Source organism: Sus scrofa, chromosome 9 (assembly GCF_054392235.1).
Source record: "Sus scrofa isolate SSC_HxYL_T2T_F1_AM1 chromosome 9, Sscrofa_HxYL_maternal_Yorkshire_Landrace_v2.0, whole genome shotgun sequence".
Taxonomy (NCBI): Eukaryota; Metazoa; Chordata; class Mammalia; order Artiodactyla; family Suidae; genus Sus; species Sus scrofa.
This window is the reverse complement of record NC_139391.1, coordinates 18,191,628-18,207,575: the sequence shown is the minus strand read 5'-3', so window position 1 is coordinate 18,207,575 and position 15,948 is coordinate 18,191,628. Positions and strand designations below refer to the sequence as shown.

Below are 15,948 nucleotides of genomic sequence, written 5' to 3'. Positions count from 1 at the left end.
CTCCAAATAGGTGCCCAGGAGTAGGATTGCTGGATCATGTGGTAGTTCACTTTTTAGTTTTTTTGAGGAAACTCCATATTATCTTTCATAGTGGTTGTACCAATTTACATTCCTACTAACAGTGTGGGAGGGTTCCCTTTTCTCTGCATCCTCTCTAAGATTTATTAATTGTAGGCTTTTTGGTAATGGCCATTTTGACCAGTGTGAGGTGATACCTCATTGTAATTTTAATTTGCATTTCTGTAGTAATTAATGATGTTGAGTATATTTTCATATGTTTTTTGGCCATCTGTCTGTCTTTGGAGAAATGTCTGTTTAGATCTTCTGCCCATTTTTTGATTAGTTTTTTTTTTTAATATTGAGCTGCATGAGCTGTTTTATATTTTGGAGATTAATCCCTTGTCAGTCACTTCATATGCAACTATTTTCTCCCATTCTGTGGATTGTCGTTTTGTTTTGTTTATGGTTTCCTTTGCTGTGCAAAAGCTTTTGAGTTTAATTAGGTCCCATTTTTTATTTTATTTTATTTTATTTTTTTGTCTTTTCTAGGGCCGCTTCCTGCAGCATATGGAGGTTCCCAGGCTAGGGGTCTAATCTACACCACAGCTCACGGCAACGCCGGATCCTTAACCCACAGAGGAAAGCAAGGGATCGAACGCGCAACCTCATGGTTCCTGGTCAGATTCGTTACCCACTGAGCCACGGCGGGAACTCCCCATTTTTTATTTTTGTTTTTAATTTTCATTACTTTAGGAGGTAGAACTTAGAAGATATTGCTGTGATTTATGTCAAAGAGTGTGGGTGTTGAAAGGTTAAAAAATACTGCTTGAGTCTTTCTTTAACTAGCTCTTATTCACCTAACAATTCTTAATAGTACCTACCTAACCATTCCTTCTCCCACTTTCAGAATTCGTAGCTAAATCATCTTTACTAAGAGAAATAACATATAATAAAATTGTAGGTTAAAATTAGTCAGCAAGCTCTTGTTGAATAATGAATAAAGGTACGAATAAAGGGATACATTGTCTAACTTCTCATCACCCTTATTGCCTTCATGTTTATAAAGACCCTGTTGACAGTGCTGTGTCCAACCAAAGGAAATACACCAGCATCGACTGATCATCACTCATGTGACAGGATCCATGCTTAGCCCTCTGCTAGTACACATGTCATTTACTTTCATCTTTCTAAAAATTCTGTGAAGTAGTTACTATTACATACATTTTACAGAACCAGAGTCAAAGTTACGAAATGTACCTAACGTCAAACATCTAGCATGAGCAAAGCTGGGACTCAAACCCAGGTCTAAATGGTTCAAGTACATGCCTTTCCAGTATAAATTTTTGAATATTTTTATGATACTGATAGGAATGGTTTAGACCTTTTTCAAAAAAAATTTAGAAATCTTTCTTATTGCTATTGTTTTTATTATTTCCTTAACATAAAATTATTTTTTAACTCAGAAGAGGTGGAATGATATAACAGGAAAAAAGTTAGTATTGGGAGCCTAAAAAATCCTGTCAGAATCTGAATTCCACTATTTGCTTGCTTTCTATCTTTAGGTAAGTTAGTTCACTCTTCTCAGCCTCAGGGTTTTTCTTTTGTTTTTATTTGTTTTTATTTTTAAAAGGGAAAATACTATCTACCAGATTTTAAGATGCCTCGCCCAGTGTTTAGCATTTTTAAAAAATGCAATAAATATTAGTTCCCTTGAGGACATTTTTAATATTTAACTAAGAGCTTTATATTTTTTTTAAAAGGCTCTCTTTTAGGTAGTTTGAAGTATTACTTAAGCAATTTTACTATTACTAATTAGTAATTAATTTTCTTATTTAAAAAAAGGAATTTTTAATATTTTAGTGGTAATTGTACTATAGTTAAAATTTCATACACTTTTTTCCCTCTCACATTTGTATAATGAACATTTCCATTGTCATTAAATATCACTACAGTTTTAATGGCTCCAAAATATTCCCATATTCAGATGGACGTACCACAGTATTTTTAACCATTTCTCCGTTATTTGGATGCTTCTGAGTTGTTTTTGTTTTGATTTTAAAAGAAAAATCATTATATTTCTACAGAGCTTTGACCACAAATTTTTGCACACATCTCTGATTCTTTAGGATAAATTCCTAGAATTGAATTACCAGATGAAGTAGTATTTTAAAATAGGAACTTCTGAAAACCAAAGGAATTTTTTTTCAATAGAATATTCCATGAGTGCATATGATTATGATATCACTTTATTTTCTTCTTTTTTGGAACCTCATTTTGGGGATAATTTTCTGTTTGAGAACATTGTTTTAATGAAAGATGAGTTTTCTAATAATATTGTATTTGTATTTGCAACTATCAATTAAATGTTAAGTTGTCTTTTCTTTTGCTCATTTTTTTGTTTGTTTGTTTTTATTCTAAGAGGAAATGGAGTGTAGTACATGAAAGAGAAAGTGCCTTTTGGCAAGGCAATGGGCTTCTGCTCCTGGGGGAGAGTCAGCCAATGTGGAGGACAAAGAACCAGGAGAAAGGATGGTCCATGCCAGCCACATTCTCAGGTGTGGAACTGGCCCAACTGCAAGGAAATAGCATCCCACCCAGAACTCTGTGCAAAGGCTGCTCTCACCAGCATGGCACCTTGCAGTTTCCATTGACTTGTGTCAAGTATCAACACTCAGTTAATTACTCACAATTTTCAGGATCCAAGTGTGTCAGCCAGGGGTCTGCCTATTTGCATGAGCAATGGCTGCTCAGAGGAGAGAGGTTCTGGGGTCTGCCCTTGCAGCTGACTGGTTCTGGGATGATTGTCAGGGGACTGAAGTCATTAAGCCATGGAGAACAGCAGGCAGGAATTTCACTGCTGCTGTTTCTCTCTCCCTCTCTCTCCACTGAATGTTGCTGGCTACTAGCAAAGGCCTGGAAGGGAAGGCTGGGAGAAAACAGTAGGGGGAGAAGAGAAAGCACTTTAAATCATTTCCTTAACTGAATGCAGATGAACCGCTTCTAAGGAATCACGTGACTGGCCAGGCCCAGCTGGCAGACTGGTTTTAGTTGAAACACAAAAGCTTTGGGAATCCTTGGGGTGGTAAACACAGGTCCAGTTTTACTCTGTTTCTACTTACTGTTCATTGTGGATTTACTCATTCTTTTCCTCAGAGTGGATTTGAGCGTAGGGGAATGTATATTATTTAAATGTCAGAGCCACCATATTCTCCATATTAGAGTTAATTCCAAAAACAAAAGTTAAATGTTGCTAGATTGTCATCAAAGCCTATTACTTCAAAGATCTGTGAATTCATAAAATAAGTTAAAAACACAGCAGTGACCCACTTCCCCCTTAAAGTTTCCTCTAGCATTCCTTTTTTATTTTCCCCTACTGCCAAGAAGCCATCCTCCTGGAAATCTAGCCTGAGATCCAGAAGACTCCTTTGAAGTCATCCAATTTAACCTCTCAGTAAATGTTTGGGTCCCTCATGTCCAGAGCCTACTCAGCTGTCCACTGAGTGAGGGTCTACCCTCCCTTGCACAGCTGCCTATTCTCAATTTGAATAGCTGTGTCTCATCCTCCATCCCCAGCTAAGCCACAATTTGGATGCCTGGGCTTTCCCTCTTTATTCTTGGAGCCATACAGAACAGAATGGCTTCTACTTTTATATTTCCTAAGACATTGTGGATTTTTAGTGGGTCCTTTCCATGTCTTCCCTTTAGAACTTGAATATTCTCAATAAATTTGTTTGTCTGCTTATGTATTCATCAGATATTTAGCAAGATATCCTATGTGCCACACAAGGCACCAGGAAACCAAGATGAATATTATACAGTTCCTGCCTTCCATAACGTCGGTTTGAAGGAAAGATAACACTTGTAAATATATAATTTCAAAATAACACAGTGTGTGACATAGGTAAGCATAGAAATCTACAAAAACTCAAGGGAGGAGCAACTTACCCAAGGAAGAAGAGGGGTGGTGGTCATTTGACCCTTCCCAGAGCAGATGCCACCTGGGCCATCAAGAGGGTTGGGAAGTTTCTGGTAGAGAAAACAGCATAAGTAAAGGCCAAGAGATGAGCTATATAGACTGTGAGGAAAGGAGCCAGCTGTTCAGTCCAGTGTTCTGGGAGCTAAAATATAAAGCTAGAAATAAAAGAGATGGAGTTAAGAGCCAGATCATGAATACTTCTCTCAAATGACAAAGTTTTGAGTGCCCTCTCTGAAAATGTTGATATTATCAGGAGAAAGCATTGGGCTATCCCCCAATCTCTGCTTGCCTCCTTCCCTACTCCCATTAATGAAGAAATTACTATCCTTGAGGTGCCAAATTCTAAAAAGACCAAGATATTCCAGTTGATGTTCTTGGGAGCTAAACCCAAATTGCATTGAAGATACTCATCTTCCTACCCTTTCCTTCTAAAACCCAAGATCCTATAGAAACTGCCTCATAAGTCCCCTAAACATTGTTTTGGTGGCTATATACATGACAGTGTATTGAGGTTATACAGTTCAAGGGCACTGATCACCAAATGCCAAATGATCACTACCTTTCCTGCTCTGCCTTGAATTCCATGAAGGCAGAAATCACCTGTTCTTAATCCCTATAGCCTTAGCTTCCAGACAATCACACAGGAGATATTCACACAATACCAGTGTAGTCCTCTGGTGTCAGTAGGTATTTAAAACCAAAGATGGAGTCACATACATTCTCCTCTGAAGAATGTCATGATCAAGACATCAATTTCTCCTTGCTTTCTCCATTCAGACATAGTATCTGTTTCTTGGATCTGGCATACTCTTTCTCGCTTCAGAGATTCACATAGGTTCTTTCCTCTGCCTAGAATGTTCTGTCCTCCTCTCCAACTCTCACCATGACCCCCTTAAAAGTAACTAACTGCTCTTCATCTTCAGGAAACATCCCTATGTTTAACTCTCCTGCTAATGACTCCATTTTCACCTGCCCTTCACATGCCTCATAAACTGACAGATTCACTGATGTAGCTCCAGGGCTTAACCCAGTGCCAGGCACAAGGCTGGTGTTTAATAAAAAATAAACTCACTGTTTGACTACTACTAAGTAATATCTCTGTTCCATGGACATTGGAATTTTCAAAGAACAATCAGATTTAGAGAGGAGTGAAAAGTACAAAGACATGGGATTTTAGCAACTGTGGTTGAATTATTAACTTCAGTTTGCAGTGTACAATTGTAAAAACAACCTTCTGAAATACAGAGTTTTATTAATTCAGTCAATAAAAATTGATAAGCATTACCTTAACATTTTCAGTGGTAGTATAACTGTCAACTTATAGTTGATCTTATCGTAACGTTGAACTTTTCTGACTGAGTGCCCTAATTAATTTTTCTGGATTAACTACTAAATTCTTATTCCTCATCTCTTTTTACCCAAGCGCAGAACTTAATCAAGTGATCATAAATTTAGTAAGCTAAATTTGTTGTAAGAGTATATCAAGAAATTAAATATTCAGTGACAGGGGACTAGTTAAATAAATGACTTCGGTGAAATATTATTTAGTCATTTAAATGGATAATTATAAAGATTATCTAGCTGTGTGGAAATGGCTTACACTATAATGTGAATAATAAAGAACAGAACATAATATGGAAACATAATGGAAATTAAAAGAATGTGAAAATAAGAAATAAGTAAGATGGCTGTGAATTTGGGGGAGACTTGTAATTATGTTTTACATACAAATTTTAGAGGATTATTTATACATTGGATGTCAGTTACTATCGTCTGCAGGATTAAATATGAAAGTGTTATTAGAGTATAAATTATTCAAATTTACATGTATTCCTTGTCTGTATCTCCTGAAAATTAAAACCTGTTTAATATTGAAAAGTGTCTCATATATACTGACTCTAGAAGAGGTCCCTGCCTTCTGAAGTTGAAATTCCTTCTTAAGAGGAATACATTTCTTGATGTATAAAAATATTAGAACAACCATACCAGGAATAGCAGAATGAAAAAAAAAATTCATTATTCTACCATATCAAATATTTTCGTATAACTTGTTTCCTTCCATTCTTTTTTGTATGTGTGCATAGTTTTTACAACTGACATTAATGATTTTTGGCATTTTCTCACATTACATAGTTTGTAACCTTTTATTTCCTACTTCATAACGATAAAGGAAGCATTTCTTAGAAGCAAAAATATAAGGCCCTTTGAATTAGCAAAAACATAAGACCCTTGAATCCTTGCAATTCAGGGAAAAACCTGAGCGTTTTTCCTGACCTTCCTTTGTCTGCTGACAGTGCACTTTATAGCTTTGCATACAAGGCTGTTATCACCTGATTTCCATTTGAGTTGTAAGATGATAACGCAGAGACAGGGGGAACTAGGTTGAGGTGACAGCCACATCATTTAATGTCTACTTATTGTTTCTACAGGGGAATTCTGGCTTGGGATTCAGTATTGCTGGGGGGACAGATAATCCCCACATTGGAGATGACCCTGGCATATTTATTACGAAGATTATACCGGGAGGTGCTGCAGCGGAGGATGGCAGACTCAGGTAAAGATCTGAAATGTTAGAATTATTTGCAAAGTACATCTGCCACATCAGTGAGACATGCTTGTGCCTCTGGAGAATAATAATTCTACAAAGGTTCTGTACTTGAAAGAGAAGACTGTCAAAGCAAGCTCTCTGTAATAACTTTCCAGATCTCTTATTGCTTCATGACTTTCAACTAGTATTTATTTTGTGTTTGTCGATAGCTACACATTTGACATTGAGCCAGACACTTTGAGGAAGGGATGCAGATCTATTGTTCTACAGGGCCTTCAGTCTGGTTGGAAAGAAGAATACAAATGATTACATTTAGAATGGACAAGGAATGAGGCCCTACTGTACAGCACAGCGAACTATATCCAAACTCTTGAGATAGAACATGATGGAAGATAATATGAGAAAAAGAATGTATATATGTGTATGACTGGGTCTCTGTGCTGTATAGCCTCAACTGATACAATGTTATAAATCAACTACAACAAAAATAAAATTTTTAAAAATACTGTGAGCTGATGAACAAATAATGAAATATAGAGAAAACAATATTCAGAAGTACTATTAGCAAATCAATGCCATGTGATACACCTTGTGTGTATTCATAGATTCAGCAGCCATTGATAAGGACTTTCTGTAGGAGTCTGGACAGAAAGAGTCCCAAAAACTATCCCATAAGAAGACTTCAGTCTGGGTCTTAAGAAAATAATTAAGACTTTTCTAACCCTGCAAACCTGAATGAGAACACAGAGCCAAGGAGGGAAACCACCTTGTCTTGGATGAAGAACACAGGATGAGTGAGGTTCAGGAGGTGCAATGAGCCAGAGCCCCTTGCTTTAAAGAACTAGAGGTTATTTAGAGAAATAAGATCACCCACATGGGGTACTTCATAAATAATATAAAATTCTAGCAGAGATCAAAACACGCGCTAAAGGCATTGTAGAGTGAACAATGAGGAGCGATTTCTCTAGGAAGAAAAACTTGTCATTGTATTTGCTAATTTAGCGCCTCTCCTAGATCGTAAATCTCCTCCGGCCAAGCACTTACATATAGAGATGGGTCAGTAAATTCTTGGTGAGTGAAAGGGTTTTTGAATAAATGTGTGAGTGAATAAAATGAGCAGAGGAAGGAGGGTAAATTAATGAATCGGGGGAGGGAGGGTAGCATAGACCAAAGCCTGTAAGTAAGAATGGTTTTAGCTTGCATGGAGCCACACTGAAAACTGTGATTTTAGTGCCAGAAATAATAAGCTTTGTAGCCTAGATTCCTCAGTCTGCCTTTTTTGTTAAGCATAAATAAACTGGCTTACTGATTTTCGTATCAAGCAGTCAAGGACACTTTTTCCCTATCCAACTGTTCTGGCAGTGATTACGTTTGACAGCTGCATCTTTGCAGCTTGTGGAGGAAAATCACACTTTTTTTTTTCAGGTACATCTGCATCTCCTATCAACAAGAAAAGAAATGAGTGACACTCCCACAAGAAACACATGATTTTGACAATAGAGTTTTCAGGCTGAATTGATGAAATTAATTTCTGAGTGAAAGAATAGCCCTGCTATAAAGTGAGAGATTAGAAATACATGCTGTGTAATTCTAGGAGTGATGGTGGGGATAGTGTTTGCTAATATTGGACCCTTAGAGAAGCTCCATTTTATCTATCTATCTATCTATCTATCTATCTATCTATCTATCTATCTATCTATCTATCTTTAGGGCTACATCTGCAGCATATGGAAGTTCCCGGGCTAGGGGGTTGAATCAGAGCTGCAGCTGCCAGCCTACATCACGACCAGAGCCACACCAGATCCGAGCCACTTCTACAACCTATACCACAGCTCATAGCAACCCCAGATCCTTAACCAGGAATTGAATCTGCATCCTCAGGGATACTAGTCAGGTCTTAACCCACTGAGCCACAACAGGAACTCCAGAAGCTCCATTTTAAAAGTTTAGAAATAGATGGAGTTCCCGTCGTGGCTCAGTGGTTAACAAATCCAACTAGGAACCATGAGGTTGTGGGTTCGATCCCTGGCCTCACTCAGTGGGTTAAGGATCTGGCATTGCCATGAGCTGTGGTGTAGGTCACAGACGCGGCTCGGATCCCATGTTGCTGTGGCTCTGGTGTAGGCTGGTGGCTACAGCTCCAATTAGACCCCTAGCCTGAGAACCTCCATATGCCATGGGAGCAGACCTCAAAAGGAAAAAAGAAAAAAAGAAAGGAAAAAAAAAAAGAAATAGAGTTGTTAGAGGAAAATTCAGAAAAATGAGCACAAATCATTGTTTCATACCATTCTTTACCTAGAAGTAGGGGAACTTTCATTTAGTCACATTTTGTCCCTAAGCTTCAGAAAAGATAGGCTTTATGTTAACATGCTTATTCTACAATTAAGAATGAAAAGTGGCATCTTTGGGAGTGCCACTTCTCTTTGCCCTCAAGCACAAGTGACAACCTCACGCACAGAGGTAAAAGGAAGTTCTGCTGTGTTGGAAGCATCATTCAGTAGTTATAAAGAGATAATCAAAGTGATAGCTAACAATTATTACTGAGATTTTATCATATATGGAGCATTGTGCTAAGATAGTTGAATTTAGGTAGGTAGGCAGAGAGGTAGTTGGATGGATGGACATACAGATGGATGGATGGATGGGTTGGTTGATTGATAAAGAGGTAGGTAGGTAGATAGATAGGTAGGTAGATAGATAACATAAATAGAAATGTAGGTATACACAGACACACATAGGCATATAATCTTCTATATACTTACAACTGCCATATAAGGTAAATACAGTTATTCTGGCCATAATAATATGGACTCAGGAACTAGGATTCAATATTTTAAGAGGATCACCCACCTAGTTTTGAATACATTCCAAAATCGAATCCTGTATGTCACGTGTGTATGCTCTAAAATCTTATTCAATAGCAGAATCCCCTACATCGCGTGGCCCCAGCCTTAAAACTCCCAAAGGTAAAGTTTTCAGGAATTCCCATTGTGGTGCATTGGGTTAAGGATCTGGCATCACTGCCATATGTGCTATAGGTCACAGCTCCTGCTCAATTCAGTCCCTGATCCAGGAACTTTCATAGGCCACAGGTGCAGCCAAAAAAGAAAAAAAAAAAGATTTTCTTAATGTTAATGGGTAACTCTGAACATTACAAGGTGTGCTGTTTTTCCACTGAGCCACAGTTGCTTTTACTATGAAGTCTACCCATTGGTCTTTGTTCTGGCTTCCAGGAGCCACAGCCATGACCTATGACCATGTATGTGAATGCATGATCTGAAAAACTCCGCAATGCATGCAATGCATGACCTGAAAAACTCTGAACAGTGGTCCTAACTGGAGCAAACAAATATACCAACTCCCCAGTCACACACACATCACAGTCTTATGTCTGTGTGAAGACAGCTCTGGGTGGGTCTCCAGTTCTTTGTGATAGATTTTTGCTACTACTACTGAGATTATTTCCCACTTTAGTTTTCTTGTCATGAATTTGAAATGGCTTGGAGACATCTAAAAGTTCAAGAATAATACTCAGTTGAAGATCTGACTGTGTGACATTAAGGTTAGATTTCAGAATTTAGCAATTTATCTGGTTCAAAACCTACATTTTACAGATCGGGAAACTGAGGCTCAGGTGAGCGATTTATCCTGAGGCATAAATCATTTGGGTGTCTGCTTTAGCCAGAATCCAAATATCTTGACTCAAGTAATTAACATTCCAAGTACCATCTTAAGTGGCATTCAAGCCCATCTCAGAAGTCTTCTCAGTGGGACAGGAATACTCTTTGAATAGCCTCTAGAAGCTCTCCTCAGCTAACAGCTAGCAATATGGGAGATGTCAGTCATACAGCTGAGTTTTGCCAATAGCCACATGAGCTTGGAAGAAGACTCCAAACTCCCAAAAGGATGCAGTTCAGCTGATAGCTTGATTGCAACTTTGTGGGACCCAAAGTAGAGGACTCCAATAAACTATGCCTAGACTTATAACCCACTGAAACTCTGAGATCATAAATGTGTGTTGCTTTAGACTGTAGATGTTGTGGTCATTTGGCATGTAGCAATAAAAAGCTGATGTGGACTCTATGATATTCTGGACCCTGAAATTCATTTAGACTGAGCTGCAGACTGGCTTGTCTCTGCCGACACTACCACACTCTGATCTTCAGAAACTTCGGAAACACTGATCAGGCCTCATGGCTGGGCTCTGGCTCTTCACACACCTGGAGGCAAGGTTGAAAAGCAGTCAGAAACAAAGGGTGGATCAAGGTCAGAAATAGGGAAGAAACCAGTTCTTCCCTGAGGGGAGGGATAGCAGAGAGAGGGATTGGCTGAAATACATTGTTACATCTCTTTTAAGATGGGGGGCTGAGTTAAAAGGCAAGATAAAAGAGCATATGTTTGTTTAAATGAATTTCTTTGAATAGTGATGTTTTTCCTGTGCAACTTCTTTTTAAATATAACTTCTCGTGTATATGTGTTTATCAACATGTCAGTTGTCCTTTGTGGAATATATATAAAATGCAGAAGAGTAGACAAAAACTAAACAAAACACATCACATTAGTTTTTACACTAAATAGAGTCAATAGGTGTTAACATTTTTGTGCACGTATTTCTGATTTTTTTGCTATTATATTTTTATTTAGTTTAGATCACATTGTACATAATATTTGGCATTTGTTTAACTTCACATAACCTAATTTCATAAACCTTTCCCTATGTCATTTAGAAGCTTTATGCATGTTTTAAATGTTGTTTAATAATGTATTTACATTGTCAGAGGTTTAGTTATTTTCAGTTTCTCAGCATTGTAAATAACTGGCAATCTTTGGAAGACATTGCTGATTCTCGTTCTCCTAAATTCCTTAGGATATATTTTCAGAAGTAGGATTTCTGCACCCAAATTTATGAACAGTCTAAAGAATGTTGATACATAGCACTAAATTTCCTTCCAGAAAGATTGTACCTAACTTTACTTCCACCAATAATGTCAGAGAGGGCCTATTTGATAGTGTGTCATCAGCACTTCATGTGCTTGCGCATATGTGATTTGGGCTGTTTACCAAAGCAAACGATGGTGTATTTCCTTGCTTTGCCCCGTGACTAATTGAGTAACAGAAAAATTGAACTTTGAAAAAAATGTAACAAGTCATTTGTGGTTTTTCTTCTAAAAGTAGTCATTAAAATTTGATAACATTACCTGTCTTTAAGAACCGTTTTGAAAGAGCATTAGGTTTTCTTCCAGAACAAAAATAGATATATTTCCATGCTTTGAAGAATGATATTTATTTCAGCTTTTGTATTTGAGCCATAAAAATGCCCTCTGTGTGGCTTGCAGTCTTAGGATTGCAGCGGACCAATATTGATCTGTCATCTTAGGGAAGTGCTATCACATGACAGCCTCCGCTGGCGATGCAGCAATGACATTTTACACAACAGTGCATTTATGAAACCCATCCATAGCACAAAAGCAGGGAGAAGTAGCAGGAGGAAGAGACGGCTACTTGCCAGTTTCCGGACGAGTGACGCAATTTAATCTCTTGGCCCTCAGCACAATCATTTCTACTCCCAGACAAGATGAAAAAAAGAACAAGTTCTCTGTTAAGTCCATGGCTCCATTTATTCCTTCTGTATCTGTTTACAGGTCAGGTTAGCTTTGTCTTTATAAAAGCCAAGGCACCATACATGTTGACTGCAAATAAGAATGATATTGGTTATACTGAGGTTTGACTACAGGAACTGAAGTTGAGAGGACAAGGACCAGTGTTTCTGTGACACAACCCCTATGTTAACTAGAGCGTTGTCCTTTAGCTGTCATTTGGTAATTCACTCTTTTATTTTTTCATCAATTCGTACTCATTAACTCACTAGTGATTTAAAAATAATAACATAAGGAGAAAGAGAGGTAACAGGTAAGAACAGGAACAGATAAAAATAAAGAGGAAGAAGAAGAGAGGTTGTTGATCCTCAGGAGATGAAGACATCATATAACTTGGAAATGGAGAGGACAAGCATAAACTTTACATTTTTCTGTGCCCATAAGAAGCACTAAGCTGATGAGAGGGAGCAACTTCCAAGCATCACAGTCTGAAACTTAACCTCAAGACCCACTTTCAGACTGTTTAAGGAAATAAAAGATTTCCAGTAAGTGAAACAGCATAAGAGATTTCTAAATCCACAGAGTACCTCTCCACATTGAACTTGCATGAGGTTGGATGGTGGCAAACAAAGACCTTATGGGTCATCAAATCCACGTCAGCTTCCACCAAATATGTGATCCCTGCACCAGATGACTATGGAGATAATGATAACTATGATAATGCTACATTTTCCATTCCAAGACATAGACTCAATGTCGTCAAAGCCACATGGACTTTTCTTTCATTATTGTTTTGAGACCAAAGCAGCATATAAGTCCATGGGTTGCCCTGAACAAGAAAATCTTCATGAAAAGGGATATTTCACTATCCAGTGCAAAGAACACCAGCCTTCTCCTTAGAAAAATTATGTTTGGAATCTCAGTGGACTCATTGTTATAGAATATTTCTTTCCATCTCTGCCCTCAGAATGAAAACGGGTAAGAGGGAGCAGTCCTCTGTCCTTTGATTTCCTGTCAATAGTATCAGCCCTAAATATGTCGACAACCTGTTTAGACAAGAAAAAAATCAATAAGCAAAGCAGTTCCGTGGGGACTGGTAATAATGATAAGTCCTCAACAAATTATAATTGCACAGGAAATTCTAAAGAAGAAGAATTACTTCTGCCCTGCATCTCAGAGAAGGCCAGACAGGTACCCATGTGCAATCTTTCATAGCTAGAAAGGCATGTCCAACTGGTTTCCTATTTCCTTCACCAGATATGTAATCTAATAAGAGAAATCTTTCTATGCGTTAAAGGGCTTTTTTGGCAAACTTTTTTTTTAACACATTGGGTCAAGACTTCTGAAACTCTACATGCAAAAGAGTTAAGTTGGGCCCCGTGTCATATCATACACAAAAATTAATATAAATCATACACCTAAATATAAAAGCTAAACTTATAAAACTCTTAGAAGAAAACATAGGAGTACATCTTCATGACCTTGAATGGGGCAGCACTGTATCATTATAACATCAAAAGCAGCATCAACAAACAGATAAAATGGACTTCCTCAAAATGAAAAGCTTTTGGAGTGCCCATCATGGCTCAGCAGTAAGGAACCCGACTAGTATCCTTGAGGATGTGGATTCAATCCCTAGCCTCCCTTACTGGGGTAAGGATCTGGTGTTGCCATGAGCTGCTGTGTAGGTTGCAAACCTGGCTCAGGTCTTGCGTTGCTATGACTGTGGTGTAGACCTGCAGCTACAGCTCTAATTCCACCCCAGCCTGGGAACTTCTATATGCCATGGGTGCAACCCTAAAAAGACAAAAAAAAAAAAAACAAAAAAACAAAAAAAAAACACAACTTTTATGCATCAAAGGACACCATTAAGAAAAGTAAGAAAGTTAAAAAACAACCCACAGAATGGGAGAACCTATTTGTAATAATATATCTGATAAGGGACTTGTATCCAGAATATAAGAACTTTAACAATGCAACAGTAAAAAGTCAAATAACCCAACTAAAAAATTGGCAAAGGACTTGGTCATAGCTGCCTATTGCTGCTGTAATACAAAACCACAAACTTAGTGGCTTAAAATAACAAAATAAATGTATTATCTAATAGTTTTGGAGGTTAAAAATCCAAAATAGGACTCACTGAAATAAACTCAAGATGTTGACAGGGTGGCTCCAGCAGATGTGAAACAATCCATTTCCTTGCCTTTTCCCAGTTTCTTGAGGTCACCCGAATTCCTTAGCTCATCACCCTCTTCTCTGTCTTCAGAGAGCATCGGTTCAACCTTTGTTTCTGTCAAATCTCTTCTCTGACTATAACCTGCTGCTTCCTTCTTTAAGGACTCCTGTGATTACACTTAAGTCATCTAGATAATTTAGGATAATTTCCCTGTTTTAATTTAACCACAACTGTGAATTTTCTTTGGCCTACAGTACAACATAGTCACAGGTCAGAGATAAGGACTTAAACTTCTTTGGAGGGCCATTATTCAGTCTACTGCAGATTTGAATAAATATTTCTTTAAAGAAGATATAAAAATGAGCAATTGCACATAAAATATGTTTAACATTATTCATTAGGGAGCTGCAAATAAAACTACAATATGATACTACTTCATCTCCAGTAGGGTGGCCGTAACCAAGCAGAGAGATAATAGTAAATGTTAGCCAGGATGTAAAAAAACATAACCCAACATGCTTTGGGTAAGAAGGTAAAATGATGCAGCCACTTTGGGAAGCAGTCTGTCAATTTCTTAAAAGATAAGAGTTACTACATGAATGACAATTCTTCTAAGCAGATACCCAAAGAGATTTGAAAACATGCATCCATACCAAAAAATTGTATGTGAATTTCATAGCAACATTGTTTATACAGCCATAAAGGAGAAACTATCCAAATGTCCATCAGCAGATGAATGGACAAATAAATGATGGTGTATTCATACAATGGAATATTCATCTGTCATGGAAACAGATGAAGTTCTTATTCATGCTGCATACATGATAAACCCTGAAACAGTGTTCTGAATGAAAGAAGCCAGGTAAAAAGGCCACATATTGTACAATTTTATTTCTAGGAGATGTCTAGAAGAGACATAGCCATATAGATATAAAGTAGAAGAGTATTTGCCAGGGACTGCTAATATATGAGATTTCTTTTGAACATGATGAAAATGTTCTAAAATTAGATAATGCTAATGACTGCACAAGTCTATGAACACACTAAAAATCACTGAATTGTACATTTCAAAAGGGCAAATTTTAAAGTATGTGAATTATAGCTTAATAAATCTGTTATAAAAAAAATCCAGTCATTCTTTTCTGGCATAAATATTCTTCTTATTTACAAATCTGAGAATTTTTTTTTCCTAGTTTCAGAAAGCTGATGACTTCTTTGTATTGCTGTCAAGTTATAGATATAATGTATCTGAAGTTCCATTATTTAGGCAAGTTCTTGAATCTATTCACCAAGTAGAGAATACCTTTAGTTTGGGTTCCATATCATCTGAGTTATCTTTAAAGTAGGCAAATAGCATATGTTGCTCCCATTTCCTAGACAAACTAGCAGATATTTGACCTTGTGTCCCAACTGCTACAGTATCAATAATTTATAAAAGTGATCTGATAAGTAAAGTTTATATTTTCAGAAGCCAAAAAAAAAATATGACTGAAATGCATTAAAATTTAGGAGTATTAATTCAGACTGAGTTTTTTAAGGTCCAGTTATCCAAATATACTTAGGGAAGAAACGAACATATTGATTCCTAGCAAAGGGATGATAGGACTATTAAAATATAAGCATGGTGGCTTGTATCCCTTAAGATTGATTC

General features: G+C 37.3%; 1 protein-coding gene across 50 annotated transcripts in view; it reads left to right on the top strand.

The window, feature by feature from the left end:
• The window catches only part of DLG2 (discs large MAGUK scaffold protein 2), a 1,974,117-nt gene that overhangs the window by 1,368,084 nt on the left and 590,085 nt on the right, over window positions 1-15,948 (top strand). For all 50 annotated transcript variants that reach the window (XR_014814818.1, XR_014814817.1, XR_014814819.1 and 47 more), the window contains one exon: window positions 6,406-6,530. Coding sequence is in view for 44 of the 50 variants with exons in the window: in XM_084975536.1 (XP_084831662.1) it covers window positions 6,406-6,530 (125 nt within the window). In the remaining 6 variants the exon portion in view is untranslated. The remainder of the gene's footprint in view (window positions 1-6,405; window positions 6,531-15,948) is intronic.